The sequence below is a fragment of the Phalacrocorax carbo genome, unplaced genomic scaffold, assembly GCF_963921805.1.
Source record: "Phalacrocorax carbo unplaced genomic scaffold, bPhaCar2.1 SCAFFOLD_161, whole genome shotgun sequence".
Lineage (NCBI taxonomy): Eukaryota > Metazoa > Chordata > Aves > Suliformes > Phalacrocoracidae > Phalacrocorax > Phalacrocorax carbo.
The window spans coordinates 71,251-83,403 of NW_026990416.1; the positions used below are offsets into that span (position 1 = coordinate 71,251).

The 12,153-nt window shown below is 74.0% G+C and overlaps 2 protein-coding genes across 2 annotated transcripts in view; one reads left to right on the forward strand and one right to left on the reverse strand.

The window, feature by feature from the left end:
- Window positions 1-577, forward strand: part of ETHE1 (ETHE1 persulfide dioxygenase) — a 23,967-nt gene extending 23,390 nt beyond the window's left edge. The window contains exons 6-7 of the mRNA XM_064440319.1: window positions 50-166; window positions 282-577. Of these exons, the coding sequence (XP_064296389.1) occupies window positions 50-166; window positions 282-334 (170 nt within the window). The 3' untranslated portion in view covers window positions 335-577. The remainder of the gene's footprint in view (window positions 1-49; window positions 167-281) is intronic.
- A 637-nt stretch (window positions 578-1,214) lies between these two features.
- LYPD3 (LY6/PLAUR domain containing 3) lies at window positions 1,215-6,100 on the reverse strand. The gene is made up of 4 exons (XM_064440317.1): window positions 5,964-6,100; window positions 4,512-4,688; window positions 3,720-3,856; window positions 1,215-2,054 (listed from the first exon to the last, which is right to left on the reverse strand). Exons 1-4 carry the CDS (start codon window positions 6,092-6,094, stop codon window positions 1,666-1,668), a joined length of 834 nt encoding a protein of 277 aa, XP_064296387.1. The 5' UTR covers window positions 6,095-6,100; the 3' UTR covers window positions 1,215-1,665.
- Between the last annotated feature and the right edge of the window lie 6,053 nt (window positions 6,101-12,153).

Consider the following 12,153-nt stretch of genomic DNA (forward strand, 5'->3'; position numbering starts at 1 on the left):
GGTGGGGGGGGGGTCAGTGGTGGGGCTGACGCCGCCCCTCCCCCCCCAGGGCAGACGGTCTCCACGGTGGGGGAGGAGCGACGCCTCAACCCCCGCCTCACCCTCAGCCCCGACGCCTTCGTCCGCCTGATGGAGGGGCTGGGCCTGCCCCGCCCCCACATGATGGGTGTGTCCGGGGGGGCGGGGCCGCGGGGGGCGGGGCGGGGCCGCGGGGGGGCGGGCGGGGCCTCGGTGCCCCCCCCTCCCCCGCCATTAACACCCCCCCACCCCCCCCCCCCCAGACATCGCCGTCCCGGCCAATCTCCGCTGCGGGATCCAGGATGATGTGGATTAGCCCCGCCCCCGGGCCACGCCCCTCCCCGGGGGACACGCCCCCCTCCTCGGGGGACACACCCCCCTCTTCAGGGGACACGCCCTTTTTGAGCACTGATGACACACACCCCCCCCCGGAGTGACCACGCCCCCTTTTGGGACGTGGCCACGCCTTTCTATGGGGCAGGCCACGCCCCTCTGGGTCTTGGCCACGCCCACATACACTCCTGAGCCCCTCCCCCCACCCAATAAAAGAGACGATCAAGAGCAACAAGTCCTGGTTGGGGGAGGGGCGGGGGTGGGGGAGGGGCGGGGGGTGGGGGAGGGGGTTTCCCCGGGAAAAGGGGGCGTGGCCAGTTCCCACGGGAAAGCCCCGCCCCCTCCCACCCATGGGCGCGGGCGGGCGCCGGCATGCCGGGGCGGGGCAGCAATGATGTCACTGTGGCCACGCCCCCTCCCACCCCACACCACCCCTGGCCCAGTGAGCGCGTCCCTGCACACTGGGTCTATGGGGCACTTGGGGGCGGGGGGCACTTGGGGGTCCTGATGTGCCCCCCAGGTATCCTGGCCCTCCAACTGGACTCCAAGTCCTAGAGGTGAGCGATGCTCTGCCCCATACGTGACCTCGTGCCCCAACAAGTGACCCTCTTGCCCCCTCAGTGCCCTCCTGCCCCACACATCCTGCCCCACACATCCCCCTGCATTAGGGGGCGTGGCCTTACTGGAGGCGTGGTCTGAACGGGGGCGTGGCCCCTATTAGGGCAGTGGTCTCAGAGGGGGCGGGGTCTGGGTGGGTGGGGGCGGGGGCGGGGCCTGCCCGGGGTCCTGACTCCCCACCCCCCGGCCCTGGCCCCGCCCCCCCCCTCAAAAAAAGACCCCCCGACCCCCTTTTTTCCCACCTCAACCATTTATTATCCCCAGTTGGGGGGTGCCCCATAGCGGGGTGGGGGAGGGGCGACTTATGGGGCGCCCCATAGCGGTGGGGGAGGGGCAGGTTTGGGGGGTTCCCCCCACCGTGACCCTGCCGGTGGGGGGTGGGGGAGGGGTTATTGCACACGCGGGGTATTTGGGGGGGGGGTCGCCCCCTCCCCCAATTTAGAGGAGGGGCAAGAGCAGGAAGGGGAGGAGCCACCCGGGTCCTCCAATGGGGTGGCCCCGCCCCACCGGCCCCTTAACCCCATCTTTGCCCCCCAGGGGGCGTCGCCCGGCCGAGGCCGCGCGGCCGGCGGCCATTTTGTCCCCGCCGGCGGCCATTTTGTCCCCGCCGGTGACCTCATTGGTGACCCCGGTGACCCGGCGGCCATCTTGGCCTGGGTGGCGGCCATGTTGGACTGGGTGGCGGCCATCTTGCCCTCAGTGGTGGCCATCTTGGACTGGGTGGTGGCCATCTTGGCCTGTGTTGGCGGCCATGTTGGACTGGGTGGCAGCCATCTTGCCCTCGGTGGCAGCCATCTTGCCCTGGGTGGCGGCCATCTTGGCCCTGCTCCCGCTCCCGTTGGGCGCGGCAGTGCCAGCGGCCATCTTGGTGGCGTTGGGCGCGGCCGTAGGGGCGTGGCCGTGGGGGAGGAGCTCGAGGCGGGGCAAATCGGGGGCGAAGAAGGTCTTATTGGGGGGGGGCCCGTTGCAGAGGCTGCCGGCGCAGCAGGAGCCGCTCAGCCCCACGGCCTCGTCCCCCCGCCACTCCTGGGAGCAGCTCTCGTTCCTTACGCAGCTCCGAACCTCGTGCCATAGGGTCACCCCACCTATGGGGGGGGGGTGTCAGCATGGTGGCTGCTAGGCCCCGCCCCTTACCGTGGGGTCCTATAGGGTCCTAAACACCCACCCCTTTCCCCCACCCCCTCGCCCCAGGGCGATACCTGCACCCTATAGCGTCACCATGGTGACCACCGGGCCCTATAGGGTCGCCATGGCAACCATTATGCCCCCATAGGGCCCTATAGGGTCGCCATGGCAGCCGTTACCCCCCCCCCATAGGGCCCTATAGGGTCGTCATGGCAGCCGTTACCCCCCCCATAGGGCCCTATAGGGTCATCATGGCAACCGTTACCCCCCCATAGGGCCCTATAGGGTCGCCATGGCAGCCGTTACCCCCCCATAGGGCCCTATAGTGTCACCATGGCAACCATTACCCCCCCCCATAGGGCCCTATAGGGTCGCCATGGCAGCCGTTACCCCCCCCATAGGGCCCTATAGTGTCGCCATGGCAACCGTTACCCCCCCCATAGGGCCCTATAGGGTCGCCATGGCAACCGTTACCCCCCCCATAGGGCCCTATAGGGTCGCCATGGCAGCCGTTACCCACCCCATAGGGCCCTATAGGGTCGCCATGGCAGCTGTTACCCCCCCATAGGGCCCTATAGGGTCGCCATGGCAGCCGTTACCCACACCATAGGGCCCTATAGGGTCGCCATGGCAGCCGTTACCCCCCCATAGGGCCCTATAGGGTCGCCATGGCAGCCGTTACCCACCCCATAGGGCCCTATAGGGTCGCCATGGCAGCCGTTACCCCCCCATAGGGCCCTATAGGGTCGCCATGGCAGCCGTTACCCACCCCATAGGGCCCTATAGGGTCGCCATGGCAGCCGTTACCCCACCCCATAGGGCCCTATAGGGTCGCCATGGCAGCCGTTACCCACCCCATAGGGCCCTATAGGGTCGCCATGGCAGCTGTTACCCCCCCCATAGGGCCCTATAGGGTCGCCATGGCAGCCGTTACCCACCCCATAGGGCCCTATAGGGTCGCCATGGCAGCCGTTACCCCCCATAGGGCCCTATAGGGTCGCCATGGCAGCCGTTACCCACCCCATAGGGCCCTATAGGTCGCCATGGCAGCCGTTACCCCCCCCCATAGGGCTCTATAGGGTCGCCATGGCAACCGTTACCCCCCCATAGGGCCTATAGGGTCGCCATGGTAACTGTTACCCCCCCCATAGGGCCCTATAGGGTCGCCATGGCAGCCGTTACCCACCCCATAGGGCCCTATAGGGTCGCCATGGCAGCCGTTACCCCCCCCATAGGGCCCTATAGGGTCGCCATGGCAGCCGTTACCCACCCCATAGGGCCCTATAGGGTCGCCATGGCAGCTGTTACCCCCCCATAGGGCCCTATAGGGTCGCCATGGCAGCCGTTACCCACCCCATAGGGCCCTATAGGGTCGCCATGGCAGCCGTTACCCCCCCCATAGGGCCCTATAGGGTCGCCATGGCAACCGTTACCCCACCCCATAGGGCCCTATAGGGTCGCCATGGCAGCCGTTACCCCCCCATAGGGCCCATATAGGGTCGCCATGGCAACTGTTACCCCCTATAGGAACTATCAGGTGACCATGGAGACCACTAAGCCCCGCCCCCACCCGCCAAGCCCCGCCCCGAAGCCCCGCCCCCCCGAAGCCCCGCCCATTGGCTGACCCCGCCTCAGCGTGACGTTGCCATGGAAACAGCCCCGCAGGTCGTCGTAGCACTGACGACGGTGGGGGAGGAGCAGGGCCCGTCGTCGGGGCAGCCGTAACAGGCCACCCCATTGGGCACCCGGGCGCTGGCGTTGCCTGGCAACGGGGGGCGGGGTCAGGCGTGCCCGCCCCCCCCAGCCCTTCCCAGTGCCCCCCAGTGCCCCCCAGCGCCCTCCCAGTGACCCCCAGCCCCCCACAGTCCCCCCCAGCGCCCTCCCAGTCCTTCCCAGTGACCCCCAGCGCCCTCCCAGTGCCCCCCAGCGCCCCCCCGTCCTTCCCAGTGCCCCCCAGCGCCCTCCCAGTGACCCCCAGCCCCCCCAGTCCTTCCAGTGCCCCCAGTCCTTCCCAGTGCCCCCCCAGCGACCCCCCAGCGCCCTCCCAGTGACCCCCCAGCGCCCCCCAGTCCATCCCAGTGCCCCCCCAGTCCTTCCAGTGCCCCCAGCGCCCCCAGTCCTTCCCAGTGCCCCCCCAGCGCCCTCCCAGTGACCCCCAGCCCCCCCGAGTCCTTCCCAGTGCCGGCCCAGTCCTTCCCAGTGCCCCCCCAGCGCCCCCCCAGCGCCCTCCCAGTGACCCCCAACGCCCCCCAGTCCCTCCCAGTGCCCCCCCAGTCCTTCCCAGTGCCCCCCCAGTGCCCCCCCATCACCCCCAGCCCCCCCCAAGTCCTTCCCAGTGCCCCCCAGCACCCCACAGACCCCCCCCAGCGCCCCCTCCAGTGCCCCCAGCCCCCCCATCACCCCCCAGCCCCCCGTACCGGCCGCGGGCAGGGCCCCCTCCAGCCCGAGGGGCAGGACCCCGTTGCAGCCCCTCCCCCCCCGGCACTGGTGCCTCCTGACGAAGACGACGAGGCCGAAGAGCTCGAGGGCGCGCGCGTTGGCGCCCTCCTGGCCCCGCCCACAGCCCCGCCAGCCAATCGCGAAGCGCCCGTGGCCTGCGGGACCCACACGTGTGGGGCTGGGGGGGGACCCACAGCGCCCCCGGGAGCCCACATGGGTGTCTGTCCGGGACCCCCAGCGGCCCCCCCCTCAGCGCCCCACACCGACCCCCGGCACCCCCCGTCCCCCCACACTGACCCACAGCCCCCCCATCCCCCCCCAGCGCCCCACACCGACCCCCGGCACCCCCCGTCCCCCCACACCGACCCACAGCCCCCCCATCCCCCCCCAGCGCCCCACACTGACCCCCGGCACCCCCGGCACCCCCCCAGCACCCCACAGCCCCCCCATCCCCCCACACCCGCCCCATATCCTCCCCCATCCTGACTCCCCCGCCCTTCCCCCATCCCCCCCACACCCTCACCCCCCCACTCCCCATACCCCCCACCCCATACACCCCCCATGCGCCCCCACACCCCCCCATACCCCCCCCATACACCCCCCCATACCCCCCATACCCCCCCCACACCCCCACCCCATACCCCCTCACCCCATACCCTCCCATACCCCCCACCCCCCATACACCCACACCTCCCCACCCCACACCCCCCATAGCCCCCCCCACACCCCACACCCCCATACCCCCCATATCCCCATCACACACACCCCCAATACACCCCCCTCACCCCCCCATACCCCCCCACCCCACACCCCCCCATAGCCCCCCCCAGACCCCACACCCCCCATACCCCCCCCACCCCACACCCCCCCCCACCCCCCATATCCCCCCCATACCCCCCTCACCCCCCCCACCCCACACCCCCCCCACCCCCCATACCCCCCCCCACACCCCCCCATAGCCCCCCCCCCATAGCCCCCCCCCCCACCCCCCATATCCCCCCCATACCCCCCCACCCCACACCCCCCATACCCCCCTCACCCCCCATACCCCCCCACCCCATACCCCCCCATACCCCACCCCACCCCCCATAGCCCCCCCCACCCCCACACCCCACACCCCCCATACCCCCCTCACCCCCCATACCCCCCCACCCCATACCCCCCCATACCCCCCCACACCCCCCATACCCCCCCCCACACCCCCCATATCCCCCCCACACCCCCCCCCACACCCCCCATATCCCCCCCATACCCCCCCCACCCCCCATATCCCCCCATACCCCCCCACCCCACACCCCCCATACCCCCCCATACCCCCCCACACCCCCCATACCCCCCCCCACACCCCCCATACCCCCCCTCACCCCCCCACCCCACACCCCCCATAGCCCCCCCCCCCCCATAGCCCCCCCCACACCCCCCCCCCTCACTCCAGGCCGCGGCCGCCAGCGCCTCCTCGCAGGCGTCGCTCGCGGGGCCGCACGTGACGTTCGTGGTCTCGCGGCAGGTCCCGCCCCGCCCCCCGCAGGCCCGGCACTGCAGCGCCGCCGCGCCTGCGCATGCGCGGGCGTCGGGGGCGGGGCCGGCGGGCGGGGCCCGGGGGGCCTGGGGGGCGGGGCCTCGGGGGCGGCGGGGCGGGGCCGGAGGGCTCGGCGGAGTGGCCTCGGGGGGCGGGGCCTCGGGGGGCTCGGGGGCGGGGTCTCAAGGGCTCGGGGCCCTCGGGGGCGGGGCGTCAGGGGGCGTGAGGGGCGGGGCGTCACAAGCGGGGGGGGGCGGGGGGTGTGGGGTGGGGGATGGGGGGGGCGAGGGGGGCCCGCGGGGGCCGCTGGTGGGACTGGGGCGGGTGGGGGGGATGTGGGGGGCGCGATGTGGGGGGGCCCGGAGGGTTGGGGGGGGACGTGGGAAACTGGGTGGGGCAGGGTGGGGCAGGATGCCCCACCCAGCCCGTGGGGCCGCGTCCCCTGACACCCCCCCAGCCCCATAGCGCTACCCATGGCTCCCCTGACACCCCGCCCCCGCCCCATAGCGCTGCCCCACGGCTCCCCTGACCCCCCCCACGCTCCATAGCGCTACCCACGGCTCCCCTGACACCCCACCCCCGCCCCATAGTGCTGCCCCACAGCTCCCCTGACACCCCTCCCGCGCCCCATAGCGCTGCCCCACGGCTCCCCTGACACACCACCCCCGCCCCATAGCGCTGCCCCACGGCTCCCCTGACACCCCCCCACGCCCCATAGCGCTACCCACGGCTCCCCTGACACCCCCCCCCAGCCCCATAGCGCTACCCACAGCTCCCCTGACACCCCACCCCCGCCCCATAGCGCTGCCCCACGGCTCCCCTGACACCCCCCCACGCTCCATAGCGCTACCCACGGCTCCCCTGACACCCCACCCCCGCCCCATAGTGCTGCCCCACAGCTCCCCTGACACCCCTCCCGCGCCCCATAGCGCTGCCCCACGGCTCCCCTGACACACCACCCCCGCCCCATAGCGCTGCCCCACGGCTCCCCTGACACCCCCCCACGCCCCATAGCGCTGCCCCACGGCTCCCCTGACACCCCCCCCACGCCCCATAGCGCTGCCCCACGGCTCCCCTGACACCCCCCCCACGCTCCATAGCGCTGCCCCACGGCTCCCCTGACACCCCCCCCCAGCCCCATAGCGCTGCCCCAAAGCTCCCCTGACACCCCCCCACGCTCCATAGCACTGCCCCACGGCTCCCTGACACCCCCCCCACGCCCCATAGCGCTGCCCCACGGCACCCTGACACCCCCCACTGCCCCATAGTGCTGCCCCACAGCTCCCCTGACACCCCCCCACGCTCCATAGCGCTGCCCCACGGCTCCCTGACACCCCCCCACGCCCCATAGCGCTGCCCCACGGCTCCCCTGACACCCCCCCCACGCCCCATAGCGCTGCCCCACAGCTCCCCTGACACCCCCTCAGCCCCATAGCGCTGCCCCACGGCTCCCCTGACACCCCACCCGCCCCATAGCGCTGCCCCACGGCTCGCCTGACACCCCCTCAGCCCCATAGCGCTGCCCCATGGCTCCTCTGACACACCCCCACGCCCCATAGCGCTGCCCCACGGCTCCCCTACACCACCCCCCGCCCCATAGCGCTGCCCCACAGCTCCCCTGACACCCCTCCCGTGCCCCATAGCGCTGCCCCACGGCTCCCCTGACACCCCTCCCGTGCCCCATAGCGCTGCCCCACGGCTCCTCTGACACCCCCCCACGCCCCATAGCGCTGCCCCACGGCTCCCCTGACACCCCCACCGCCCCATAGCGCTGCCCCATGGCGCCCTGACACCCACCTGCCCCATAGCACTGCCCACAGCTCCCCTGACACCTCCTCCCGCCCCGTAGCGTTGCCCCACGGCGGCCCTGACACCCTCCCGTCCCTGCCCCACAGCGGCCCAGCCCCACAGCTCCTGCCCCACGGCCCCACAACACCCCACCCCAACCGCTGCCCCACATCCCCACCTGCCCCCTCCCTGGCTCCTGCCCCACAAGTCCTGCCCCACCCCCACGCCCCACAAGTGCTCCCCCACCACACAAGTGCCCTCCTGCCCCACAAGTGTCCCCCCTGCCCCACAAGTGCTCCCCTGACTGACAAATGCCGCCCCGGCTGACAAGTGGCCCCGTGCCCCCCAAGTGTCCCTGCGCCCCCTAAGTGGCCCCGCGCCCCCCAAGTGCCCCCCCACCTGGCAGCAGCAGCAGCAGCGGCAGCAGCTGGGGGCCGCCCCCCATGGCTCGGCCCCACATCTCGGCCTCGCGGGCCGTGGGGCGCAGCCGCCCCGATTTATGGCACCAGAGCAAGGGTGGGGCGAGGGTGGGGGGCCCGCAGGGCTCCCCGCCCCATAGCACAGCCAAGGGCGCCCCACGCCTCGCTGCCACCCCACATGGCCCCACAGCAGCCGGGGCCCACAGAGCTGCCACATAGCGCTGCCCCACAGCACGGCCCAGGGCACCCCACACCTTGCTGCCGCCCCACACGGCCCCACAGCACCTGGGCCCCATAGTGCTGCCCCATAGCACTGCCCCATGGCACAGCCTCATGGCCCTGCCCCATAGCACAGCCCAATGGCACAGCCTCATGGCCCTGCCCCATAGCATGGCCCAGGGTGCCCCACGGCCTTGCTGCCACCCTGCACGGGCCCACGGCACCTGGGAGTTGGGCCCCATAGCTGTGCCCCAGAGTGCTGCCCTACAGTGCTGCTCCATAACGCTGCCCCATAGCACAGCCCCATGGCACAGTCTCATGACCCTGCCCCACAGTGCTGCCCCACAGCCCTGCCCCACAGCCCAGCCCAGCAACACTTGCATCACCCCCCGCCCCCCCCCCGAGTGAGTCACACCCCATAGCGGGGGGGGGAGGGGGTGCCCCACCCTGCCCCACCCTGCCCCACATGGGAACTGCCCGGGTGCCCCGCGGGGGGGGGCGGGGCAGGGCACGGGCCCCCACTTGGGGGGCGGGGGACGGCGCCCATCCCCCGCAGCGGCAGCAGCGCAACCGATTAAAGACCTTTAATTTAATTAATGAGGTATAAATTGGGGGGGGGAGGGGCCGCGGCCTCCCGGCCCCACTGACCTGCCCCACACTAGATGTGTGGGGCAGCGAGGAGGAGGAGGAGGAGGAGGAGGAGGAGGAGGAGGCGGGGGCGGGCGGGGGGGGCCGCGGCGGCGGCGGCGGCAGGGGGGTCCCCGGGCAGGCGGTTGCAGAGCGCCCCACGGCAGCAGTGGGGCAGGGCCCCCCCCCGCAGCCCCCTCAGCCCCACAGGGGCGTCGCACCAGGCCTGGGTGGCGCAGCCTCGCACCAGCCAGGGCTCCCCCGCGGGACCTGGGGGGCAGGGGGGGGGTCAGCGACCCACGGGGAGACCCCCGACCCATAGAGCCCCCCCAGCCCCATAGAGCCCCCCCGCCCCATAGAGCCCCCCCAGCCCCATAGAGACCCTCCCTGACCCATAGAGACCCTCCCTGACCCATAGAGCCTCCCCAGCCCCATAGGGAGCCCCCAGCCCCATAGAGACCCTCCCTGACCCATAGAGACCCTCTCTGACCCATAGAGCCTCCCCAGCCCCATAGAGAACCTCCCTGAGCCATAGAGACCCCCCAGCCCCATAGAGACCCTCCCTGACCCATAGAGACCCCCCTGACCCATAGAGTCCCTCCCTGACCCATAGAGACCCCCCCCCCCCATAGAGCCCCCCACAGCCCCTGCCCCTCCCCACCGTAGGTCCGGGCCAGGGCGCAGTGGGTCAGGCCCCCCCGGCAGGGCAGCACTTGGGGGGCGCAGCCGTGGGGCTCGGGGCCGTCACAGCCCCAGCAGCGCAGCCCGGAGGGGGGCGGCTCCGCCTCTGCACCAGCACAGACCGGCATTGACCAGTGCCCCACAAGTGCCCCCCAGCGCCCCCCCAGTGCCCCCCGGCGCCCCACAAGTGCCCCCCAGCGCCCCCCGGCGCCCCCCCCGCGCCCCCCAGCCCCCCCAGCGCCCCCCCCAGCCCCCCCCGCCTCCCCAGCGACCCCCAGCGATCCCCCGCACCCCCCCGCGTCCCCCAGCGCCCCCCAGCGCCCCCCAGCACCCCCCCAGTGCCCCCCAGCGCCCCCCAAGCGCCCCCTAGCACCCCCCCGGCGCCCCCCCGTGCCTCCCAGCGCCCCCCAGCCCCCCCGCCTCCCCATCACCCCCCATCACTCCCCGGCGCCCCCCAGCCCCCCCCAGCCCCCCCAGTGCCCCCCCAGTGCTCCCCCAGTGCCCCCCAGCACCCCCCCAGCGCTCCCCCAGTGCCCCCCAGTGCCCCCAGCACCCCCCCAGCGCTCCCCCAGTGCCCCCCAGCCCCCCCCAGCGCCCCCCCAGCCCCCCCCCGCCCCCCAGTGCCCCCCAGCCCCCCCCAGCGCCCCCCCGCCCCCCAGCCCCCCCCAGCGCCCCCCCAGCCCCCCCCCGCCCCCCAGCCCCCCCCAGCGCCCCCCGCCCCCCAGCCCCCCCCGCACCGGGCCCGCACGGCGCCCCACGGCAGCAGCTCAGGGCCAGGCCCCTCCCGCTCCCGGTCTCGAGGGCCACGAGCCCCCGGCAGGATCCGGCCCGGCCGCAGCCCCGCACCCGCCCCTCCCCCACTGCGGGGCGGACGTGGGTCAGGGGCTGCGCTGGGACCCCTCCCCCACCCCGCCACCCTCCCCCCTCCAGGCCCCTCCTCCAAACCCGGATCCCCCCCAAGACCCCCCCCCCACCCGCAGGGCCCCTCCCCCACTCCAGGCCCCTCCCCCAAACCCGGATCCCCCCGAGACCACTCCCCACACCGCGGGGCCCCTCCCCCACCCCGGGCCCCCCCCCCCCACCCGCAGGGCCCCTCCCCACTCCGACCCCTCCCCCAAACCCGGATCCCCCCGAGACCCCTCCCCCACCCGCAGGGCCCCTCCCCCACTCCAGGCCCCTCCCCCAAACCCAGATCCCCCCCAAGACCCCTCCCCCCTCCGGGCCCCTCCCCCACTCCGACCCTCCCCCAAACCCGGATCCCCCCCGAGACCCCCCCCCCACCCGCAGGGCCCCTCCCCCACCCCGGGGACCCCCCCCAACCAGGGCCCCTCCCCCACCTTGCCCGGGCAGGCGGGTGATGACGTCGAGGCAGTGGTCGCCGCGGCGGGGGCAGGGCAGGCGCCTGGGGGGGCCCCGCGCAGGAGCCGTCCGAGGAGTCGCACGTGGGGCACAGCAGGGGCGGGGCTGGGGGGAGGGGTCAGCGGGGGCCGCGGGGACACACCCCCGCCCCTCCCCCCACAGCACCCCACGGGGACCCGGGCGGGCGGGACCCCGCCCCTCCCCCGCCCCGAGGGGATCCCCGCCCCTCCCCCACCCAAAGGGAATCCCTGCCCCTCCCCCACCCAAAGGGGATCCCCGCCCCTCCCCGCCCCTCCCCCACCCCGAGGGGATCCCCGCCCCTCCCCCACCCCTCGGGGATCCCCGCCCCTCCCCCACCCAAAGGGGATCCCCGCCCCTCCCCCACCCCGAGGGGATCCCCGCCCCTCCCCCCACCCCGAGGGATACCCCGCCCCTCCCCCACCCCAAAGGGAATCCCCGCCCCCTCCCCCACCCCGAGGGATTCCCCGCCCCTCCCCCACCCCGAGGGATCCCCGCCCCTCCCCCACCCCGAGGGATACCCCGCCCCTCCCCCACCCAAAGGGAATCCCCGCCCCCTCCCCCACCCCGAGGGATTCCCCGCCCCTCCCCCACCCCGAGGGGATCCCCGCCCCTCCCCCCCCCGAGGGATACCCCGCCCCTCCCCCCACCCAAAGGGAATCCCCGCCCCCTCCCCCACCCCGAGGATTCCCGCCCCTCCCCCACCCAAAGGGGATCCCCGCCCATCCCCCACCCCTCGCCCCCCGCCCCTCCCCCCCCCGCAGCCGCCGGGGCTCACCCGAGCGCGGGGGGGGGCGGGGGTTCCGTGGGGGAGGGGCACCCCTCCCCCCCCCCGGCACCGCTCCTCCCGCAGCGTCACCAGCTGCCCGTGGGAGCGGAAGGTGACGGTGATGTTGGGGGGGCCGCTGACGTCACAGCCCCCCTCCTCCCGCACCAGCACGCGGCCGCCTGGGGGGGGGGGGAGGGGCGGAGGTCAGGGCGGAGGTCAGG

Coding starts and splice junctions, on each gene's coding strand:
- LYPD3 (XM_064440317.1), bottom strand. CDS start 6,094: ATGCGCAGGCGCGGCGGCGCTGCAGTGCCGGGCCTGCGGGGGGCGGGG. Junction 3,857..4,511: donor GGGGGCCCTGCCCGCGGCCG/GTACGGGGGGCT, acceptor CCCCGTTGCCAG/GCAACGCCAGCGCCCGGGTG. Junction 2,055..3,719: donor CAACGTCACGCTGAGGCGGG/GTCAGCCAATGG, acceptor CCCCCCCCATAG/GTGGGGTGACCCTATGGCAC.